The 23,739-nt window shown below is 47.6% G+C and overlaps 1 protein-coding gene across 5 annotated transcripts; it reads left to right on the top strand.

The window, feature by feature from the left end:
• Nucleotides 1-459: 459 nt before the first annotated feature.
• On the top strand, nucleotides 460-22,364 carry LOC117474851 (segment polarity protein dishevelled homolog DVL-3-like; the record flags this gene model as incomplete). 5 transcript variants are annotated; one of them, XR_004555121.1, is given in 5 exon segments in its annotated part: nucleotides 460-594; nucleotides 19,620-19,787; nucleotides 20,595-20,714; nucleotides 21,016-21,563; nucleotides 21,686-22,364. XR_004555121.1 is itself a non-coding variant. In XM_034120866.1 (4 exon segments), coding segments are annotated over 4 exon segments (689 nt in total), but the record flags the coding sequence as incomplete, so codon positions are not given.
• Between the last annotated feature and the right edge of the window lie 1,375 nt (nucleotides 22,365-23,739).

Here is a 23,739-nt window from a genome sequence, read left to right as displayed (position 1 = left end):
ACTACGGTGAGACACCTGTCCAACACCTGCACCTGTCCGTCCATCACCTGTCCAACACCTGTCCATCACCTGTCCATCACCGGTCAATCACCTGTCAATAGCCTGTCCATCACCTGTCCATCACCTGTCCATCACCTGTCAATCACCTGTCCATCACCTGTCAATAGCCTGTCCATCACCTGTCCATCACCTGTCCATCATCTGTCAATCAACTGTCCAACACCTGTCCAACACCTATCCATCCATCACCTGTCCATCATCTGTCCATCACCTGTCCAACACCTGTCCGTCCATCACCTATCCAACACCTGTCCATCACCTGTCCATCACCTGTCTATCACCTGTCCATCCATCACCTGTCCATCACCTGTCCATCACCTGTCCATCACCTGTCCGTCCCTCTCTAACCTCACCTGTCTGTCCCTCTCTAACCTCACCTGTCCCTCACCTTTCCTCCAGGTGTTCACGAGGACAACCAGCTCACCATCCACAGCGACATGACGGCTATCGTCAGGGCGATGGCCAATCAGGAGTCAGGCCTGGAGGTCCGGGACCGCATGTGGCTGAAGATCACCATCCCCAACGCCTTCATCGGTAAGAGACCCTGACCCAGACCCTAACCCAGAACCAGTAAGAGACCCTGACCCAGACCCTAACCCAGAACCAGTAAGAGACCCTGACCCAGACCCTAACCCAGAACCAGCAAGAGACCCTAACCCAGACCATAACCCAGAACCAGCAAGAGACCCTGACCCAGACCCTAACCCAGAACCAGCAAGAGACCCTGACCCAGACCCTAACCCAGAACCAGCAAGAGACCCTGAACCAGAACCAGCAAGAGACCCTGACCCAGAACCAGTAAGAGACCCTGACCCAGAACCAGCAAGAGACCCTGAACCAGAACCAGCAAGAGACCCTGACCCAGAACCAGTAAGAGACCCTAACCCAGAACCAGAAAGAGACCCTGACCCAGAACCAGTAAGAGACCCTGACCCACACCCTAACCCAGAACCAGCAAGAGACCCTGACCCAGACCCTAACCCAGAACCAGCAAGAGACCCTGACCCAGACCCTAACCCAGAACCAGCAAGAGACCCTGACCCAGACCCTAACCCAGAACCAGCAAGAGACCCTGACCCAGACCCTAACCCAGAACCAGTAAGAGACCCTAACCCAGAACCAGCAAGAGACCCTGACCCAGGACCAGTAAGAGACCCTAACCCAGAACCAGTAAGAGACCTTAACCCAGGACCAGCAAGAGACCCTAGCCCAGGACCAGCAAGAGACCCTATCCCAGAACCAGTAAGAGACCCTAGCCCAGGACCAGCAAGAGACCCTAGCCCAGGACCAGCAAGAGACCCTAACCCAGGACCAGTAAGAGAACCTAACCCAGAACCAGTAAGAGACCCTAACCCAGACCAGTAAGAGACCCTAACCCAGGACCAGTAAGAGACCCTAACCCAGGATCAGTAAGAGACCCTAACCCCAGGACCAGTAAGAGACCCTAACCCAGAACCAGCAAGAGAACCTAACCCAGAACCAGTAAGAGACCCTAACCCAGGACCAGCAAGAGACCTTAACCCAGGACCAGTAAGAGAACCTAACCCAGAACCAGTAAGATACCCTAACCCAGGACCAGTAAGAGACCCTAACCCAGGACCAGTAAGAGACCCTAACCCAGGATCAGTAAGAGACCCTAACCCAGGACCAGTAAGAGACCCTAACCCAGAACCAGCAAGAGAACCTAACCCAGAACCAGTAAGAGACCCTAGCCCAGGACCAGCAAGAGACCTTAACCCAGGACCAGTAAGAGAACCTAACCCAGAACCAGTAAGAGACCCTAACCCAGGACCAGTAAGAGACCCTAACCCAGGACCAGTAAGAGACCCTAACCCAGGATCAGTAAGAGACCCTAACCCAGGACCAGTAAGAGACCCTAACCCAGAACCAGTAAGAGACCCTAACCCAGGACCAGTAAGAGACCCTAACCCAGGACCAGTAAGAGACCCTAACCCAGGATCAGTAAGAGACCCTAACCCAGGACCAGTGAAGACACACTAAACCTGTATCTGGTAAAGAGACCCTGAACCTTTACTGGTCAGAAGACCCTTAAGAAAACTCCAAATGAATTAAAGAGGCCCGAATCCCTTATCAGCAGAAAGACCCTTCGTTATTAAACCCCAACCCTTTATCGGTACAAAGCCCCCAACCCATTGTCTCTAAATACCAGAGGTGGGAGACTTGAGTCACGTGACTTGACTCGAGTCAGACTCGAGTCGCATATTTTTGGACTTGAGACTTGCTTGACTAACATTGATAAAAGACTTGACTTGACTTTGACTTGGTATTCATGACTTGGTATTCATGACTTGGTATTCATGACTTGAGACTTGAGACTTGAGACAGATGACTCACTTTGTATCGTACGGCAATGAAAAGATACTGTTTCTCGTTCGCACGAGAAGGTTACCGGAGCGCCAAGTAGGAAGTGGAGCTCACAGGAGACAGCCGTCTCATTGCAGACTGTAATGTTCATGTTGGGAAATGGCAGTGCATACATTATTTGAGATATATTTCGAACTCGGACTCTCCTTCACTTCATGAAATCACTGCAGCACCAGGAGGCAGCGCGACGTGTAACTCCGCCTCTGAGAAGAGCAGCACCAGGGGCCTCATTTATAAAGGGATATACGCTCAAAAGATGGCGTACGCCAGTTTCTACGCACTGGTTGCGATTTATAAAATACTAACTTGACGGGAAAATGTGCGGTCCTCCACGCAAACTCTGACCCATGCGTACGCACTAAGCACAACAACGGGAGAGACGAGAAACTGCGACACCGTTGGCAGAAGGAAGAATGGAGAGAAATATGTGGAAATAATACCATCAATAAAATGTTACCTCTCATTTATCAAATATGAAGAATTCATTTTCAAACATTGATTAAAGCCAATCTTTAAATGATGAAACAAACGCCTGTTTGAGACTCCTCAGTGCACACAAACACATCACTTGGAGAAATAAATAAATACGGATATGCTATTTAAAACCACCTCGAATATGTTGTGTTAATGTTATGAAATGTTTTCTCATAAATGATGCGGTAAGCAGGAGGACAGAATTACGTCTAAACTGACGCCGTTTCGCATTTCTATAGGTTGTAGATACGAGCATGGTTTTATATACTATCACGTTTAATCGTGTTTTATGCCGTTTGCCAAGACTTGATAAGTGGCTCGTAAAACCCAGGAGGTATGGAAACTAAGAACACCATATGTGGTAAACAGCTAATATAACACAACACATTGTATTTCCTTTAACTGGTGGATTATGGAGATATAGTTGCTGATCGACAGCTGGAACACAAACCACCAAATACAACACAATCATTCAGATCCAGTCGTCATGACTACACTCCGGAGGGATTCCCCCATCATTTCTTACAGTTTCTCATCAAGGGGGGGGTCTCCTGTCCCCGGGACAAACACACTGCCTGAGGAAGGTTATGTGTATTTGTTTTGTCATTAACTTTTAGGTTCAGACGTTGTTGTCTCCTAGGTTCTCACGTTGTTGTCTCCTAGGTTCAGACGTTGTTGTCTCCTAGGTTCAGACGTTGTTGTCTCCTAGGTTCTCACGTTGTTGTCTCCTAGGTTCTGATGTTGTTGTCTCCTAGGTTCTGATGTTGTTGTCTCCTAGGTTCAGACGTTGTTGTCTCCTAGGTTCTCACGTTGTTGTCTCCTAGGTTCTGACGTTGTTGTCTCCTAGGTTCAGACGTTGTTGTCTCCTAGGTTCAGACGTTGTTGTCTCCTAGGTTCTGATGTTGTTGTCTCCTAGGTTCTCACGTTGTTGTCTCCTAGGTTCAGACGTTGTTGTCTCCTAGGTTCAGACGTTGTTGTCTCCTAGGTTCTCACGTTGTTGTCTCCTAGGTTCTGATGTTGTTGTCTCCTAGGTTCTCACGTTGTTGTCTCCTAGGTTCTGACATTGTTGTCTCCTAGGTTCTCACGTTGTTGTCTCCTAGGTTCTGACATTGTTGTCTCCTAGGTTCTGACATTGTTGTCTCCTAGGCTCTGACGTTGTTGTCTCCTAGGTTCTGATGTTGTTGTCTCCTAGGTTCTGACATTGTTGTCTCCTAGGTTCTCACGTTGTTGTCTCCTAGGTTCTGACGTTGTTGTCTCCTAGGTTCTGATGTTGTTGTCTCCTAGGTTCTCACGTTGTTGTCTCCTAGGTTCTGACATTGTTGTCTCCTAGGTTCTGATGTTGTTGTCTCCTAGGTTCTGATGTTGTTGTCTCCTAGGTTCTCACGTTGTTGTCTCCTAGGTTCTGACATTGTTGTCTCCTAGGTTCTGATGTTGTTGTCTCCTAGGTTCTGATGTTGTTGTCTCCTAGGTTCTGACGTTGTTGTCTCCCAGGTTCTGATGTTGTTGTCTCCTAGGTTCTCACGTTGTTGTCTCCTAGGTTCTGACGTTGTTGTCTCCTAGGTTCTGATGTTGTTGTCTCCTAGGTTCTCACGTTGTTGTCTCCTAGGTTCAGACGTTGTTGTCTCCTAGGTTCAGACGTTGTTGTCTCCTAGGTTCTCACGTTGTTGTCTCCTAGGTTCTGATGTTGTTGTCTCCTAGGTTCTGATGTTGTTGTCTCCTAGGTTCAGACGTTGTTGTCTCCTAGGTTCTCACGTTGTTGTCTCCTAGGTTCTGACGTTGTTGTCTCCTAGGTTCAGACGTTGTTGTCTCCTAGGTTCAGACGTTGTTGTCTCCTAGGTTCTGATGTTGTTGTCTCCTAGGTTCTCACGTTGTTGTCTCCTAGGTTCAGACGTTGTTGTCTCCTAGGTTCAGACGTTGTTGTCTCCTAGGTTCTCACGTTGTTGTCTCCTAGGTTCTGATGTTGTTGTCTCCTAGGTTCTCACGTTGTTGTCTCCTAGGTTCTGACGTTGTTGTCTCCTAGGTTCTCACGTTGTTGTCTCCTAGGTTCTGACATTGTTGTCTCCTAGGTTCTGACATTGTTGTCTCCTAGGTTCTGATGTTGTTGTCTCCTAGGTTCTGATGTTGTTGTCTCCTAGGTTCTCACGTTGTTGTCTCCTAGGTTCTGACATTGTTGTCTCCTAGGTTCTGATGTTGTTGTCTCCTAGGTTCTGATGTTGTTGTCTCCTAGGTTCTGACGTTGTTGTCTCCCAGGTTCTGATGTTGTTGTCTCCTAGGTTCTCACGTTGTTGTCTCCTAGGTTCTGATGTTGTTGTCTCCTAGGTTCTCACGTTGTTGTCTCCTAGGTTCTGACATTGTTGTCTCCTAGGTTCTGATGTTGTTGTCTCCTAGGTTCTCACGTTGTTGTCTCCTAGGTTCTCACGTTGTGTCTCCTAGGTTCTGATGTTGTTGTCTCCTAGGTTCTCACGTTGTTGTCCTCCTAGGTTCTGATGTTGTTGTCTCCTAGGTTCTGACGTTGTTGTCTCCCAGGTTCTGATGTTGTTGTCTCCTAGGTTCTCACGTTGTTGTCTCCTAGGTTCTGACGTTGTTGTCTCCTAGGTTCTGATGTTGTTGTCTCCTAGGGTCTGACGTTGTTGTCTCCTAGGTTCTGATGTTGTTGTCTCCTAGGTTCTCACGTTGTTGTCTCCTAGGTTCAGACGTTGTTGTCTCCTAGGTTCAGACGTTGTTGTCTCCTAGGTTCTCACGTTGTTGTCTCCTAGGTTCTGATGTTGTTGTCTCCTAGGTTCTCACGTTGTTGTCTCCTAGGTTCTGACATTGTTGTCTCCTAGGTTCTCACGTTGTTGTCTCCTAGGTTCTGACATTGTTGTCTCCTAGGTTCTGACATTGTTGTCTCCTAGGCTCTGACGTTGTTGTCTCCTAGGTTCTGATGTTGTTGTCTCCTAGGTTCTGACATTGTTGTCTCCTAGGTTCTCACGTTGTTGTCTCCTAGGTTCTGACGTTGTTGTCTCCTAGGTTCTGATGTTGTTGTCTCCTAGGTTCTCACGTTGTTGTCTCCTAGGTTCTGACATTGTTGTCTCCTAGGTTCTGATGTTGTTGTCTCCTAGGTTCTGATGTTGTTGTCTCCTAGGTTCTCACGTTGTTGTCTCCTAGGTTCTGACATTGTTGTCTCCTAGGTTCTGATGTTGTTGTCTCCTAGGTTCTGATGTTGTTGTCTCCTAGGTTCTGACGTTGTTGTCTCCCAGGTTCTGATGTTGTTGTCTCCTAGGTTCTCACGTTGTTGTCTCCTAGGTTCTGACGTTGTTGTCTCCTAGGTTCTGATGTTGTTGTCTCCTAGGTTCTCACGTTGTTGTCTCCTAGGTTCAGACGTTGTTGTCTCCTAGGTTCAGACGTTGTTGTCTCCTAGGTTCTCACGTTGTTGTCTCCTAGGTTCTGATGTTGTTGTCTCCTAGGTTCTGATGTTGTTGTCTCCTAGGTTCAGACGTTGTTGTCTCCTAGGTTCTCACGTTGTTGTCTCCTAGGTTCTGACGTTGTTGTCTCCTAGGTTCAGACGTTGTTGTCTCCTAGGTTCAGACGTTGTTGTCTCCTAGGTTCTGATGTTGTTGTCTCCTAGGTTCTCACGTTGTTGTCTCCTAGGTTCAGACGTTGTTTGTCTCCTAGGTTCAGACGTTGTTGTCTCCTAGGTTCTCACGTTGTTGTCTCCTAGGTTCTGATGTTGTTGTCTCCTAGGTTCTCACGTTGTTGTCTCCTAGGTTCTGACATTGTTGTCTCCTAGGTTCTCACGTTGTTGTCTCCTAGGTTCTGACATTGTTGTCTCCTAGGTTCTGACATTGTTGTCTCCTAGGTTCTGATGTTGTTGTCTCCTAGGTTCTGATGTTGTTGTCTCCTAGGTTCTCACGTTGTTGTCTCCTAGGTTCTGACATTGTTGTCTCCTAGGTTCTGATGTTGTTGTCTCCTAGGTTCTGATGTTGTTGTCTCCTAGGTTCTGACGTTGTTGTCTCCCAGGTTCTGATGTTGTTGTCTCCTAGGTTCTCACGTTGTTGTCTCCTAGGTTCTGACGTTGTTGTCTCCTAGGTTCTGATGTTGTTGTCTCCTAGGTTCTCACGTTGTTGTCTCCTAGGTTCTGACGTTGTTGTCTCCTAGGTTCTGATGTTGTTGTCTCCTAGGTTCTCACGTTGTTGTCTCCTAGGTTCTCACGTTGTTGTCTCCTAGGTTCTGATGTTGTTGTCTCCTAGGTTCTCACGTTGTTGTCTCCTAGGTTCTGATGTTGTTGTCTCCTAGGTTCTGACGTTGTTGTCTCCCAGGTTCTGATGTTGTTGTCTCCTAGGTTCTCACGTTGTTGTCTCCTAGGTTCTGACGTTGTTGTCTCCTAGGTTCTGATGTTGTTGTCTCCTAGGTTCTCACGTTGTTGTCTCCTAGGTTCAGACGTTGTTGTCTCCTAGGTTCTGATGTTGTTGTCTCCTAGGTTCTGATGTTGTTGTCTCCTAGGTTCTGACGTTGTTGTCTCCCAGGTTCTGATGTTGTTGTCTCCTAGGTTCTCACGTTGTTGTCTCCTAGGTTCTGACGTTGTTGTCTCCTAGGTTCTGATGTTGTTGTCTCCTAGGTTCTCACGTTGTTGTCTCCTAGGTTCTGACATTGTTGTCTCCTAGGTTCTGATGTTGTTGTCTCCTAGGTTCTCACGTTGTTGTCTCCTAGGTTCTCACGTTGTTGTCTCCTAGGTTCTGATGTTGTTGTCTCCTAGGTTCTCACGTTGTTGTCTCCTAGGTTCTGATGTTGTTGTCTCCTAGGTTCTGACGTTGTTGTCTCCCAGGTTCTGATGTTGTTGTCTCCTAGGTTCTCACGTTGTTGTCTCCTAGGTTCTGACGTTGTTGTCTCCTAGGTTCTGATGTTGTTGTCTCCTAGGTTCTCACGTTGTTGTCTCCTAGGTTCAGACGTTGTTGTCTCCTAGGTTCAGACGTTGTTGTCTCCTAGGTTCTCACGTTGTTGTCTCCTAGGTTCTGATGTTGTTGTCTCCTAGGTTCTGATGTTGTTGTCTCCTAGGTTCAGACGTTGTTGTCTCCTAGGTTCTCACGTTGTGTCTCCTAGGTTCTGACGTTGTTGTCTCCTAGGTTCAGACGTTGTTGTCTCCTAGGTTCAGACGTTGTTGTCTCCTAGGTTCTGATGTTGTTGTCTCCTAGGTTCTCACGTTGTTGTCTCCTAGGTTCTGACGTTGTTGTCTCCTAGGTTCAGACGTTGTTGTCTCCTAGGTTCTCACGTTGTTGTCTCCTAGGTTCTGATGTTGTTGTCTCCTAGGTTCTCACGTTGTTGTCTCCTAGGTTCTGACATTGTTGTCTCCTAGGTTCTCACGTTGTTGTCTCCTAGGTTCTGACATTGTTGTCTCCTAGGTTCTGACATTGTTGTCTCCTAGGTTCTGATGTTGTTGTCTCCTAGGTTCTGATGTTGTTGTCTCCTAGGTTCTCACGTTGTTGTCTCCTAGGTTCTGACATTGTTGTCTCCTAGGTTCTGATGTTGTTGTCTCCTAGGTTTCTGATGTTGTTGTCTCCTAGGTTCTGACGTTGTTGTCTCCCAGGTTCTGATGTTGTTGTCTCCTAGGTTCTCACGTTGTTGTCTCCTAGGTTCTGACGTTGTTGTCTCCTAGGTTCTGATGTTGTTGTCTCCTAGGTTCTCACGTTGTTGTCTCCTAGGTTCTGACATTGTTGTCTCCTAGGTTCTGATGTTGTTGTCTCCTAGGTTCTCACGTTGTTGTCTCCTAGGTTCTCACGTTGTTGTCTCCTAGGTTCTGATGTTGTTGTCTCCTAGGTTCTCACGTTGTTGTCTCCTAGGTTCTGACATTGTTGTCTCCTAGGTTCTGATGTTGTTGTCTCCTAGGTTCTCACGTTGTTGTCTCCTAGGTTCTCACGTTGTTGTCTCCTAGGTTCTCACGTTGTTGTCTCCTAGGTTCTGATGTTGTTGTCTCCTAGGTTCTCACGTTGTTGTCTCCTAGGTTCTCACGTTGTTGTCTCCTAGGTTCTGACATTGTTGTCTCCTAGGTTCTGACATTGTTGTCTCCTAGGTTCAGACATTGTTGTCTCCTAGGTTCTGATGTTGTTGTCTCCTAGATTCTGATGTTGTTGTCTCCTAGGTTCTGACATTGTTGTCTCCCAGGTTCTGATGTTGTTGTCTCCTAGGTTCTGATGTTGTTGTCTCCTAGGTTCTGACGCTGTTGTCTCCTAGGTTCTGACGTTGTTGTCTCCTAGGTTCTGACGTTGTTGTCTCCTAGGTTCTGACGTTGTTGTCTCCTAGGTTCTGACGTTGTTGTCTCCTAGGTTCTCACGTTGTTGTCTCCTAGGTTCTGACGTTGTTGTCTCCTAGGTTCTGACGTTGTTGTCTCCTAGGTTCTCACGTTGTTGTCTCCTAGGTTCTCACGTTGTTGTCTCCTAGGTTCTCACGTTGTTGTCTCCTAGGTTCTGATGTTGTTGTCTCCTAGGTTCTGACGTTGTTGTCTCCTAGGTTCTGATGTTGTTGTCTCCTAGGTTCTGATGTTGTTGTCTCCTAGGTTCTCACGTTGTTGTCTCCTAGGTTCTGATGTTGTTGTCTCCTAGGTTCTGACGTTGTTGTCTCCTAGGTTCTCACGTTGTTGTCTCCTAGGTTCTGACGTTGTTGTCTCCTAGGTTCTGACGTTGTTGTCTCCTAGGTTCTCACGTTGTTGTCTCCTAGGTTCTGACATTGTTGTCTCCTAGGTTCTCACGTTGTTGTCTCCTAGGTTCTGACATTGTTGTCTCCTAGGTTCTGACATTGTTGTCTCCTAGGTTCTCACGTTGTTGTCTCCTAGGTTCTGATGTTGTTGTCTCCTAGGTTCTGACGCTGTTGTCTCCTAGGTTCTGACGTTGTTGTCTCCTAGGTTCTCACGTTGTTGTCTCCTAGGTTCTGACGTTGTTGTCTCCTAGGTTCTCACGTTGTTGTCTCCTAGGTTCTGACGTTGTTGTCTCCTAGGTTCTCACGTTGTTGTCTCCTAGGTTCTGACATTGTTGTCTCCTAGGTTCTGATGTTGTTGTCTCCTAGGTTCTGACGTTGTTGTCTCCTAGGTTCTGATGTTGTTGTCTCCTAGGTTCTGACGTTGTTGTCTCCTAGGTTCTGACGTTGTTGTCTCCTAGGTTCTGATGTTGTTGTCTCCTAGGTTCTGACATTGTTGTCTCCCAGGTTCTGACGTTGTTGTCTCCTAGGTTCTGATGTTGTTGTCTCCTAGGTTCTGACGTTGTTGTCTCCTAGGTTCTCACGTTGTTGTCTCCCAGGTTCTGATGTTGTTGTCTCCTAGGTTCTGACGTTGTTGTCTCCTAGGTTCTCACGTTGTTGTCTCCTAGGTTCTGACGTTGTTGTCTCCTAGGTTCTGACGTTGTTGTCTCCCAGGTTCTCACGTTGTTGTCTCCCAGGTTCTGACGTTGTTGTCTCCTAGGTTCTGACGTTGTTGTCTCCTAGGTTCTCACGTTGTTGTCTCCTAGGTTCTGACGTTGTTGTCTCCTAGGTTCTCACGTTGTTGTCTCCTAGGTTCTGACGTTGTTGTCTCCCAGGTTCTGATGTTGTTGTCTCCTAGGTTCTGATGTTGTTGTCTCCTAGGTTCTGACGTTGTTGTCTCCTAGGTTCTGATGTTGTTGTCTCCTAGGTTCTCACGTTGTTGTCTCCTAGGTTCTGACGTTGTTGTCTCCTAGGTTCTGATGTTGTTGTCTCCTAGGTTCTCACGTTGTTGTCTCCTAGGTTCTCACGTTGTTGTCTCCTAGGTTCTGACGTTGTTGTCTCCTAGGTTCTCACGTTGTTGTCTCCTAGGTTCTGACGTTGTTGTCTCCTAGGTTCTGATGTTGTTGTCTCCTAGGTTCTGATGTTGTTGTCTCCTAGGTTCTCACGTTGTTGTCTCCTAGGTTCTCACGTTGTTGTCTCCTAGGTTCTGACGTTGTTGTCTCCTAGGTTCTCACGTTGTTGTCTCCTAGGTTCTGACGTTGTTGTCTCCTAGGTTCTGATGTTGTTGTCTCCTAGGTTCTGACGTTGTTGTCTCCTAGGTTCTGATGTTGTTGTCTCCTAGGTTCTGACGTTGTTGTCTCCCAGGTTCTGATGTTGTTGTCTCCTAGGTTCTGACGTTGTTGTCTCCTAGGTTCTGACGTTGTTGTCTCCTAGGTTCTGATGTTGTTGTCTCCTAGGTTCTCACGTTGTTGTCTCCTAGGTTCTCACGTTGTTGTCTCCTAGGTTCTGATGTTGTTGTCTCCTAGGTTCTCACGTTGTTGTCTCCTAGGTTCTGACGTTGTTGTCTCCTAGGTTCTGACGTTGTTGTCTCCTAGGTTCTGATGTTGTTGTCTCCTAGGTTCTGACGTTGTTGTCTCCTAGGTTCTGATGTTGTTGTCTCCTAGGTTCTCACGTTGTTGTCTCCTAGGTTCTCACGTTGTTGTCTCCTAGGTTCTGATGTTGTTGTCTCCTAGGTTCTCACGTTGTTGTCTCCTAGGTTCTCACGTTGTTGTCTCCTAGGTTCTGATGTTGTTGTCTCCTAGGTTCTCACGTTGTTGTCTCCTAGGTTCTGACGTTGTTGTCTCCTAGGTTCTGACGTTGTTGTCTCCCAGGTTCTGACGTTGTTGTCTCCCAGGTTCTGATGTTGTTGTCTCCTAGGTTCTGACGTTGTTGTCTCCTAGGTTCTGATGTTGTTGTCTCCTAGGTTCTCACGTTGTTGTCTCCTAGGTTCTGACGTTGTTGTCTCCCAGGTTCTGACGTTGTTGTCTCCTAGGTTCTGATGTTGTTGTCTCCTAGGTTCTCACGTTGTTGTCTCCTAGGTTTCTCACGTTGTTGTCTCCTAGGTTCTGACGTTGTTGTCTCCTAGGTTCTGATGTTGTTGTCTCCTAGGTTCTGAATGTTGTTGTCTCCTAGGTTCTCACGTTGTTGTCTCCTAGGTTCTCACGTTGTTGTCTCCTAGGTTCTGATTGTTCTGTTGTCTCCTAGGTTTCTTCTACGTTGTTGTCTCCTAGGTTCTGATGTTGTTGTCTCCTAGGTTCTCACGTTGTTGTCTCCTAGGTTCTCACGTTGTTGTCTCCTAGGTTCTGACGTTGTTGTCTCCTAGGTTCTCACGTTGTTGTCTCCTAGGTTCTGACGTTGTTGTCTCCGAGGTGTTCTGACGTTGTTGTCTCCTAGGTTCTGATGTTGTTGTCTCCTAGGTTCTGACGTTGTGGTCTCCTAGGTTCTGACGTTGGTGTCTCCTAGGTTCTGATGTTGTTGTCTCCTAGGTTCTCACGTTGTTGTCTCCTAGGTTCTCACGTTGTTGTCTCCTAGGTTCTGATGTTGTTGTCTCCTAGGTTCTCACGTTGTTGTCTCCTAGGTTCTGACGTTGTTGTCTCCTAGGTTCTGACGTTGTTGTCTCCCAGGTTCTCACGTTGTTGTCTCCAGGTTCTGACGTTGTTGTCTCCTAGGTTCTGACGTTGTTGTCTCCTAGGTTCTCACGTTGTTGTCTCCTAGGTTCTGACGTTGTTGTCTCCTAGGTTCTCACGTTGTTGTCTCCTAGGTTCTGACGTTGTTGTCTCCCAGGTTCTGATGTTGTTGTCTCCTAGGTTCTGATGTTGTTGTCTCCTAGGTTCTGACGTTGTTGTCTCCTAGGTTCTGATGTTGTTGTCTCCTAGGTTCTCACGTTGTTGTCTCCTAGGTTCTGACGTTGTTGTCTCCTAGGTTCTGATGTTGTTGTCTCCTAGGTTCTCACGTTGTTGTCTCCTAGGTTCTCACGTGTTGTCTCCTAGGTTCTGACGTTGTTGTCTCCTAGGTTCTCACGTTGTTGTCTCCTAGGTTCTGACGTTGTTGTCTCCTAGGTTCTGATGTTGTTGTCTCCTAGGTTCTGATGTTGTTGTCTCCTAGGTTCTCACGTTGTTGTCTCCTAGGTTCTCACGTTGTTGTCTCCTAGGTTCTGACGTTGTTGTCTCCTAGGTTCTGACGTTGTTGTCTCCTAGGTTCTGACGTTGTTGTCCCTAGGTTCTGATGTTGTTGTCTCCTAGGTTCTGACGTTGTTGTCTCCTAGGTTCTGATGTTGTTGTCTCCTAGGTTCTGACGTTGTTGTCTCCCAGGTTCTGATGTTGTTTGTCTCCTAGGTTCTGACGTTGTTGTCTCCTAGGTTCTGACGTTGTTGTCTCCTAGGTTCTGGATGTTTGTTGTCTCCTAGGTTCTCACGTTGTTGCTCTCCTAGGTCTCACGTTGTTGTCTCCTAGGTTCTGATGTTGTTGTCTCCTAGGTTCTCACGTTGTTGTCTCCTAGGTTCTGACGTTGTTGTCTCCTAGGTTCTGACGTTGTTGTCTCCTAGGTTTCTGATGTTGTTGTCTCCTAGGTTCTGACGTTGTTGTCTCCTAGGTTCTGATGTTGTTGTCTCCTTAGGTTCTCACGTTGTTGTCTCCTAGGTTCTCACGTTGTTGTCTCCTAGGTTCTGATGTTGTTGTCTCCTAGGTTCTCACGTTGTTGTCTCCTAGGTTCTCACGTTGTTGTCTCCTAGGTTCTGATGTTGTTGTCTCCTAGGTTCTCACGTTGTTGTCTCCTAGGTTCTGACGTTGTTGTCTCCTAGGTTCTGACGTTGTTTGTTCTCCCAGGTTCTGACGTTGGTTGTCTCCCAGGTTCTGATGTTGTTTGTCTTCCTAGGTTCTGACGTTGTTGTCTCCTAGGTTCTGATGTTGTTGTCTCCTAGGTTCTCACGTTGTTGTCTCCTAGGTTCTGACGTTGTTGTCTCCCAGGTTCTGACGTTGTTGTCTCCTAGGTTCTGATTTGTTGTCTCCTAGGTTCTCACGTTGTTGTCTCCTAGGTTCTCACGTTGTTGTCTCCTAGGTTCTGACGTTGTTGTCTCCTAGGTTCTGACGTTGTTGTCTCCTAGGTTCTGATGTTGTTGTCTCCTAGGTTCTCACGTTGTTGTCTCCTAGGTTCTCACGTTGTTGTCTCCTAGGTTCTGATGTTGTTGTCTCCTAGGTTCTCACGTTGTTGTCTCCTAGGTTTCTGACGTTGTTGTTCTCCTAGGTTCTCACGTTGTTGTCTCCTAGGTTCTCACGTTGTTGTCTCCTAGGTTCTGACGTTGTTTGTCTCCTAGGTTCTCACGTTGTTGTCTCCTAGGTTCTTGACGTTGTTGTCTCCTAGGTTCTGACGTTGTTGTCTCCTAGGTTTCTGAGTTTGTTGTCTCCTAGGTTCTGACGTTGTTGTCTCCTAGGTTCTGATGTTGTTGTCTCCTAGGTTCTGACGTTGTTGTCTCCCAGGTTCTGATGTTGTTGTCTCCTAGGTTCTGACGTTGTTGTCTCCTAGGTTCTGACGTTGTTGTCTCCTAGGTTCTGATGTTGTTGTCTCCTAGGTTCTCACGTTGTTGTCTCCTAGGTTCTCACGTTGTTGTCTCCTAGGTTCTGATGTTGTTGTCTCCTAGGTTCTCACGTTGTTGTCTCCTAGGTTCTGACGTTGTTGTCTCCTAGGTTCTGATGGTTGTTGTCTCCTAGGTTCTGACGTTGTTGTCTCCTAGGTTCTGATGTTGTTGTCTCCTAGGGTTCTGACATTGTTGTCTCCTAGGTTCTGACGTTGTTGTCTCCCAGGTTCTGATGTTGTTGTCTCCTAGGTTCTCACGTTGTTGTCTCCTAGGTTCTGACATTGTTGTCTCCTAGGTTCTGATGTTGTTGTCTCTAGGTTCTGACGTTGTTGTCTCCCAGGTTCTGACGTTGTTGTCTCCTAGGTTCTCACGTTGTTGTCTCCTAGGTTCTGACGTTGTTGTCTCCCAGGTTCTGACGTTGTTGTCTCCTAGGTTCTGATGTTGTTGTCTCCTAGGTTCTCACGTTGTTGTCTCCTAGGTTCTCACGTTGTTGTCTCCTAGGTTCTGATGTTGTTGTCTCCTAGGTTCTGATGTTGTTGTCTCCTAGGTTCTGATGTTGTTGTCTCCTAGGTTCTCACGTTGTTGTCTCCTAGGTTCTGACGTTGTTGTCTCCTAGGTTCTCACGTTGTTGTCTCCTAGGTTCTCACGTTGTTGTCTCCTAGGTTCTGATGTTGTTGTCTCCTAGGTTCTGACGTTGTTGTCTCCTAGGTTCTCACGTTGTTGTCTCCTAGGTTCTGACATTGTTGTCTCCTAGGTTCTCACGTTGTTGTCTCCTAGGTTCTGACATTGTTGTCTCCTAGGTTCTGACATTGTTGTCTCCTAGGTTCTCACGTTGTTGTCTCCTAGGTTCTGATGTTGTTGTCTCCTAGGTTCTGACGCTGTTGTCTCCTAGGTTCTGACGTTGTTGTCTCCTAGGTTCTCACGTTGTTGTCTCCTAGGTTCTGACGTTGTTGTCTCCTAGGTTCTCACGTTGTTGTCTCCTAGGTTCTGACGTTGTTGTCTCCTAGGTTCTCACGTTGTTGTCTCCTAGGTTCTGACATTGTTGTCTCCTAGGTTCTGATGTTGTTGTCTCCTAGGTTCTGACGTTGTTGTCTCCTAGGTTCTGATGTTGTTGTCTCCTAGGTTCTGACGTTGTGTGTCTCCTAGGTTCTGACGTTGTTTGTCTCCTAGGTTCTGATGTTGTTTGTCTCCTAGGTTCTGACATTGTTGTCCTCCCAGGTTCTGACGTTGTTGTCTCCTAGGTTCTGATGTTGTTGTCTCCTAGGTTCTGACGTTGTTGTCTCCTAGGTTCTCACGTTGTTGTCTCCCAGGTTCTGATGTTGTTGTCTCCTAGGTTCTGACGTTGTTGTCTCCTAGGTTCTCACGTTGTTGTCTCCTAGGTTCTGACGTTGTTGTCTCCTAGTTCTGACGTTGTTGTCTCCCAGGTTCTCACGTTGTTGTCTCCCAGGTTCTGACGTTGTTGTCTCCTAGGTTTCTGACGTTGTTGTCTCCTAGGTTCTCACGTTGTTGTCTCCTAGGTTCTGACGTTGTTGTCTCCTAGGTTCTCACGTTGTTGTCTCCTAGGTTCTGACGTTGTTGTCTCCCAGGTTCTGATGTTGTTGTCTCCTAGGTTCTGATGTTTGTTGTCTCCTAGGTTCTGACGTTGTTGTCTCCTAGGTTCTGATGTTGTTGTCTCCTAGGTTCTCACGTTGTTGTCCTCCTAGGTTCTGACGTTGTTGTCTCCTAGGTTCTGATGTTGTTGTCTCCTAGGTTCTCACGTTGTTGTCTCCTAGGTTCTCACGTTGTTGTCTCCTAGGTTCTGACGTTGTTGTCTCCTAGGTTCTCACGTTGTTGTCTCCTAGGTTCTGACGTTGTTGTCTCCTAGGTTCTGATGTTGTTGTCTCCTAGGTTCTGATGTTGTTGTCTCCTAGGTTCTCACGTTGTTGTCTCCTAGGTTCTCACGTTGTTGTCTCCTAGGTTCTGACGTTGTTGTCTCCTAGGTTCTCACGTTGTTGTCTCCTAGGTTCTGACGTTGTTGTCTCCTAGGTTCTGATGTTGTTGTCTCCTAGGTTCTGACGTTGTTGTCTCCTAGGTTCTGATGTTGTTGTCTCCTAGGTTCTGACGTTGTTGTCTCCCAGGTTCTGATGTTGTTGTCTCCTAGGTTCTGACGTTGTTGTCTCCTAGGTTCTGACGTTGTTGTCTCCTAGGTTCTGATGTTGTTGTCTCCTAGGTTCTCACGTTGTTGTCTCCTAGGTTCTCACGTTGTTGTCTCCTAGGTTCTGATGTTGTTGTCTCCTAGGTTCTCACGTTGTTGTCTCCTAGGTTCTGACGTTGTTGTCTCCTAGGTTCTGACGTTGTTGTCTCCTAGGTTCTGATGTTGTTGTCTCCTAGGTTCTGACGTTGTTGTCTCCTAGGTTCTGATGTTGTTGTCTCCTAGGTTCTCACGTTGTTGTCTCCTAGGTTCTCACGTTGTTGTCTCCTAGGTTCTGATGTTGTTGTCTCCTAGGTTCTCACGTTGTTGTCTCCTAGGTTCTCACGTTGTTGTCTCCTAGGTTCTGATGTTGTTGTCTCCTAGGTTCTCACGTTGTTGTCTCCTAGGTTCTGACGTTGTTGTCTCCTAGGTTCTGACGTTGTTGTCTCCCAGGTTCTGACGTTGTTGTCTCCCAGGTTCTGATGTTGTTGTCTCCTAGGTTCTGACGTTGTTGTCTCCTAGGTTCTGATGTTGTTGTCTCCTAGGTTCTGATGTTGTTGTCTCCTAGGTTCTCACGTTGTTGTCTCCTAGGTTCTGACGTTGTTGTCTCCCAGGTTCTGACGTTGTTGTCTCCTAGGTTCTGATGTTGTTGTCTCCTAGGTTCTCACGTTGTTGTCTCCTAGGTTCTCACGTTGTTGTCTCCTAGGTTCTGACGTTGTTGTCTCCTAGGTTCTGATGTTGTTGTCTCCTAGGTTCTGATGTTGTTGTCTCCTAGGTTCTCACGTTGTTGTCTCCTAGGTTCTCACGTTGTTGTCTCCTAGGTTCTGATGTTGTTGTCTCCTAGGTTCTCACGTTGTTGTCTCCTAGGTTCTGACGTTGTTGTCTCCTAGGTTCTGACGTTGTTGTCTCCTAGGTTCTCACGTTGTTGTCTCCTAGGTTCTCACGTTGTTGTCTCCTAGGTTCTGACGTTGTTGTCTCCTAGGTTCTCACGTTGTTGTCTCCTAGGTTCTGACGTTGTTGTCTCCTAGGTTCTGACGTTGTTGTCTCCTAGGTTCTGATGTTGTTGTCTCCTAGGTTCTGACGTTGTTGTCTCCTAGGTTCTGATGTTGTTGTCTCCTAGGTTCTGACGTTGTTGTCTCCCAGGTTCTGATGTTGTTGTCTCCTAGGTTCTGACGTTGTTGTCTCCTAGGTTCTGACGTTGTTGTCTCCTAGGTTCTGATGTTGTTGTCTCCTAGGTTCTCACGTTGTTGTCTCCTAGGTTCTCACGTTGTTGTCTCCTAGGTTCTGATGTTGTTGTCTCCTAGGTTCTCACGTTGTTGTCTCCTAGGTTCTGACGTTGTTGTCTCCTAGGTTCTGATGTTGTTGTCTCCTAGGTTCTGATGTTGTTGTCTCCTAGGTTCTGATGTTGTTGTCTCCTAGGTTCTGACATTGTTGTCTCCTAGGTTCTGACGTTGTTGTCTCCCAGGTTCTGATGTTGTTGTCTCCTAGGTTCTCACGTTGTTGTCTCCTAGGTTCTGACATTGTTGTCTCCTAGGTTCTGATGTTGTTGTCTCCTAGGTTCTGACGTTGTTGTCTCCCAGGTTCTGACGTTGTTGTCTCCTAGGTTCTCACGTTGTTGTCTCCTAGGTTCTGACGTTGTTGTCTCCCAGGTTCTGACGTTGTTGTCTCCTAGGTTCTGATGTTGTTGTCTCCTAGGTTCTCACGTTGTTGTCTCCTAGGTTCTCACGTTGTTGTCTCCTAGGTTCTGATGTTGTTGTCTCCTAGGTTCTGATGTTGTTGTCTCCTAGGTTCTGATGTTGTTGTCTCCTAGGTTCTCACGTTGTTGTCTCCTAGGTTCTGACGTTGTTGTCTCCTAGGTTCTCACGTTGTTGTCTCCTAGGTTCTCACGTTGTTGTCTCCTAGGTTCTGATGTTGTTGTCTCCTAGGTTCTGATGTTGTTGTCTCCTAGGTTCTGATGTTGTTGTCTCCTAGGCTCTGATGTTGTTGTCTCCTAGGTTCTGATGTTGTTGTCTCCTAGGTTCTGATGTTGTTGTCTCCTAGGTTCTGACGTTGTTGTCTCCTAGGTTCTGACGTTGTTGTCTCCTAGGTTCTGATGTTGTTGTCTCCTAGGTTCTCACGTTGTTGTCTCCTAGGTTCTCACGTTGTTGTCTCCTAGGTTCTGATGTTGTTGTCTCCTAGGTTCTGATGTTGTTGTCTCCTAGGTTCTGATGTTGTTGTCTCCTAGGTTCTGACGTTGTTGTCTCCTAGGTTCTGACGTTGTTGTCTCCTAGGTTCTGACGTTGTTGTCTCCTAGGTTCTGATGTTGTTGTCTCCTAGGTTCTGATGTTGTTGTCTCCTAGGTTCTGATGTTGTTGTCTCCTAGGTTCTGATGTTGTTGTCTCCCAGGTTCTCACGTTGTTGTCTCCTAGGTTCTGACATTGTTGTCTCCTAGGTTCTGACGTTGTTGTCTCCTAGGTTCTGACGTTGTTGTCTCCTAGGTTCTGACATTGTTGTCTCCTAGGTTCTGATGTTGTTGTCTCCTAGGTTCTGACGTTGTTGTCTCCTAGGTTCTCACGTTGTTGTCTCCTAGGTTCTGATGTTGTTGTCTCCTAGGTTCTGACGTTGTTGTCTCCTAGGTTCTGATGTTGTTGTCTCCTAGGTTCTGACGTTGTTGTCTCCTAGGTTCTGATGTTGTTGTCTCATAGGTTCTCACGTTGTTGTCTCCTAGGTTCTGATGTTGTTGTCTCCTAGGTTCTGACGTTGTTGTCTCCTAGGTTCTGACGTTGTTGTCTCCTAGGTTCTGACGTTGTTGTCTCCTAGGTTCTGACGTTGTTGTCTCCTAGGTTCTGACGTTGTTGTCTCCTAGGTTCTCACGTTGTTGTCTCCTAGGTTCTGACATTGTTGTCTCCTAGGTTCTGATGTTGTTGTCTCCTAGGTTCTGACGTTGTTGTCTCCTAGGTTCTGACGTTGTTGTCTCCTAGGTTCTGACGTTGTTGTCTCCTAGGTTCTGACGTTGTTGTCTCCTAGGTTCTGACGTTGTTGTCTCCTAGGTTCTGACGTTGTTGTCTCCTAGGTTCTGACGTTGTTGTCTCCTAGGTTCTGACGTTGTTGTCTCCTAGGTTCTGATGTTGTTGTCTCCTAGGTTCTGACGTTGTTGTCTCCTAGGTTCTGACGTTGTTGTCTCCCAGGTTCTGACGTTGTTGTCTCCCAGGTTCTGACGTTGTTGTCTCCTAGGTTCTGACGTGGTGGACTGGCTGCACCGGGTCGTGGACGGGTTCACGGATCGCCGCGAGGCCCGCAGGTTCGCCGGGACGCTCCTGAAGGCCGGCTTCATCCGGCACACCGTCAACAAGGTCACCTTCTCCGAGCAGTGCTACTACGTGTTCGGAGACCTGTGTGGAGGTGAGGACAACAAGGACACCTGAACGAGTCCATTAGAGACAACAAGGACACCTGAGCGAGTCCATTAGAGACAACAAGGACACCTGAACGAGTCCATTAGAGACAACAAGGACACCTGAACGAGTCCATTAGAGACAACAAGGACACCTGAACGAGTCCATTAGAGACAACAAGGACACCTGAACGAGTCCATTAGAGACAACAAGGACACCTGAACGAGTCCATTAGAGACAACAAGGACACCTGAACGAGTCCATTAGAGACAACAAGCACACCTGAACGAGTCCATTAGAGACAACAAGGACACCTGAACGAGTCCATTAGAGACAACAAGGACACCTGAACGAGTCCATTAGAGACAACAAGGACACCTGAACGAGTCCATTAGAGACAACAAGGACACCTGAACGAGTCCATTAGAGACATATTTAATTAAAAGTACTTTTTTTTACATACATTGGTACAGAACAGAAAATGATGCGATGTATATCATGTTTGTTTATGTCTCAACCTGCAGTACCACTAATGACCACATGGTGGGGACAGAACACTAAGAGGGTCTGTTCACAGATTGTCTTCAGCTCAAACCTGGAGTCCTGAAGGACCAGGATGTAAACGCAGTACTACAGTAATACTATACATGTATTAGTGTAGTACTACAGTAATAGTACATATATTAGTGTAGTACTACAGTAATAGTACATGTATTAGTGTAGTACTACAGTAATAGTACATGTATTAGTGTAGTACTACAGTAATAGTATGTGTTAGTGATACCTGGTACTAACCCCCCTCCTCTCCCCTCAGAGCTGGGAGTGCTGACCCTGGATCCTGAGGAGGTCTGCAGGTCTGACCCCCCCGACCCCCAGAGACCCCCAGCATTCCCCTACCAGCTGCCCTCCTGGGGGGGGAGTCCCCACAGCGAAGGTGAGAGGTTTCACTTCAACTGTCTCTGTGTCAGTTAGTCTGTCTCATAACTTTAGTGTGTGTCAGTATATCTGAAATGACTAGGTTAGCTACGTTAGCTAGCTAGCTCTAACATCAGAAGGAGTCATGTGACCACATTGTTCAAATAAGACCATCAATGGTGTTGTTGCTGAATGTTCTCTAGACGCTGCACGTGTTGCTGAATGTTCTCTAGACGCTGCACGTGTTGCTGAAGAGGTTCCTTCATGAGGAACCTTTGTGTTTCTATATCTGCTTCTTTCTGAACGTGTTTCTGTTGCAGGAAGTCGCAGCAGCGGCTCAAACTGCAGCGACGCTCAGAGGGCGGGACGAGGACGAAGCGGCCAATCAGAGCCCGCCAAACAGGAAGTGAGCGCGTCGCCTGACACACAGCCGGCGACGGCTGTTTCCCCCGGCAACAACAGCAGTCTCCATGGCAACAGAGAGTCAGACGACCCCCCGCCTCCAGATGGAGCACTTCCCGCCTCTCGTCAGTCCTTCTGCCTCGCCATGGGAAACCCCGCAGATTTCTTTGTGGACGTCATGTGATCACATGACGACCCGTAGAGACGTTCAGCTGAGGGACACGTTTACGTTTATTCACTCATTCAGGGAGGTTTGACTGCAGCAGGAAGTAGCTGTACATTTATTTAAGAAGAGCTATTGAACTTCAGTGTTCCCTCTGTCGCACATCACAGGTCTGTAGAGCGCTTACAGGTCTGTAGAGCGCCTACAGGTCTGTAGAGCGCCTACAGGTCTGTAGAGCGCCTACAGGTCTGTAGAGCGCCTTCAGGTCTGTAGAGCGCCTACAGGTCTGTAGAGCGCCTACAGGTCTGTAGAGCGCCTACAGGTCTGTAGAGCACCTACAGGTCTGTAGAGCGCCTACAGGTCTGTAGAGCGCCTACAGGTCTGTAGAGCACCCACAGGTCTGTAGGTCTGTAGAGCACCCACAGGTCTGTAGAGCGCCTACAGGTCTGTAGAGCGCCTACAGGTCTGTAGAGCGCCTACAGGTCTGTAGAGCACCTACAGGTCTGTAGAGCACCTACAGGTCTGTAGAGCGCCTACAGGTCTGTAGAGCACCTACAGGTCTGTAGAGCGCCCACAGGTCTGTAGAGCGCCTACAGGTCTGTAGAGCGCCTACAGGTCTGTAGAGCGCCTACAGGTCTGTAGAGCGCCTACAGGTCTGTAGAGCGCCTACAGGTCTGTAGAGCGCCTACAGGTCTGTAGAGCGCCTACAGGTCTGTAGAGCGCCTACAGGTCTGTAGAGCGCCTACAGGTCTGTAGAGCACCTACAGGTCTGTAGACAGAGGGGGCGAGCTGGAGCCAAACCAAAAGAGAACACTGTGATTTCTGTTATTAGTGAACGTGTAGCGTAACCTCTGGACTTCCATCTTCTCCTAAACCCTAACCTCTACTTTAACCCAGTTTGTTTTCTGTACCGAGCTTTATTCTGAAGGACTGAGACACTCGTGCACTTTAGTGTCCGGTCGTATCGTGCAGATGAAGAAGCATTGAGAAAACATTCAAGCTCAAAACACAACAGAGACCAGGGGACACTAAAGAGTGACGCACACAGCTGGGAGACCAGGGGACACTAAAGAGTGACGCACACAGCTGGGAGACCAGGGGACACTAAAGAGTGACGCACACAGCTGGGAGACCAGGGGACACTAAAGAGTGACGCACACAGCTAGGAGACCAGGGGACACTAAAGAGTGACGCACACAGCTGGGAGACCAGGGGACACTAAAGAGTGACGCACACAGCTGGGAGACCAGGGGACACTAAAGAGTGATGCACACAGCTGGGAGACCAGGGGACACTAAAGAGTGACGCACACAGCTGGGAGACCAGGGGACACTAAAGAGTGACGCACACAGCTGGAGACCAGGGGACACTAAAGAGTGACGCACACAGCTGGGAGACCAGGGGACACTAAAGAGTGACGCACACAGCTGGGAGACCAGGGGACACTAAAGAGTGACACACACAGCTGGAGACCAGGGGACACTAAAGAGTGACGCACACAGCTGAGAGACCAGGGGACACTAAAGAGTGACGCACACAGCTGGGAGACGTTCAGGATGATGAAGCTGAACAACTGTCTCTGTTTGATGGTGTTATTTGAACAATGTGGTCACATGACTCCTTCTGATGTCATGTGGTCACATGACTCCTTCTGATGTCATGTGGTCACATGACTCCTTCTGATGTCACTGCAGATCTGCTGGAAGCTAGCTAGCTAACGTAGCTAACCTAGACAACACTTCCAGTTATGAGACGGACATGTTTCCTCAGGTTGGTGTGTTAGCATTAGCATTAGCGCTCACACGTGCCCGTACGGTATCGCCTCAGAGAAACTGACGACAAAGGTTTCAAACCTTTTCCCACTTGAGTTCAAACAGTGTTTCAGCTGGAGAGAGAAGATGAAGATCAGCTGGAGAGAGAAGATGAAGATCAGCTGGAGAGAGAAGATGAAGATCAGCTGGAGAGAGAAGATGAAGATCAGCTGGAGAGAGAAGATGAAGATCAGCTGGAGAGAGAAGATGAAGATCAGCTGGAGAGAGAAGATGAAGATCAGCCGGAGAGAGAAGATGAAGATCAGCTGGAGAGAGAAGATGAAGATCAGCTGGAGAGAGAAGATGAAGATCAGCTGGAGAGAGAAGATGAAGATCAGCCGGAGAGAGAAGATGAAGATCAGCTGGAGAGAGAAGATGAAGATCAGCTGGAGAGAGAAGATGAAGATCAGCTGGAGAGAGAAGATGAAGATCAGCTGGAGAGAGAAGATGAAGATCAGCCGGAGAGAGAAGATGAAGATCAGCTGGAGAGAGAAGATGAAGATCAGCTGGAGAGAGAAGATGAAGATCAGCCGGAGAGAGAAGATGAAGATCAGCTGGAGAGAGAAGATGAAGATCAGCCGGAGAGAGAAGATGAAGATCAGCCGGAGAGAGAAGAGAGAGAGAGCTTGCTTTACTTTCAATCAGACCGTTTCACTGTTTACATTGTT

This window comes from Trematomus bernacchii, unplaced genomic scaffold (assembly GCF_902827165.1).
Source record: "Trematomus bernacchii unplaced genomic scaffold, fTreBer1.1, whole genome shotgun sequence".
Taxonomy (NCBI): Eukaryota; Metazoa; Chordata; class Actinopteri; order Perciformes; family Nototheniidae; genus Trematomus; species Trematomus bernacchii.
Note: the sequence above shows the minus strand (reverse complement) of the source record. Positions and strands in the feature narration are given on the sequence as shown.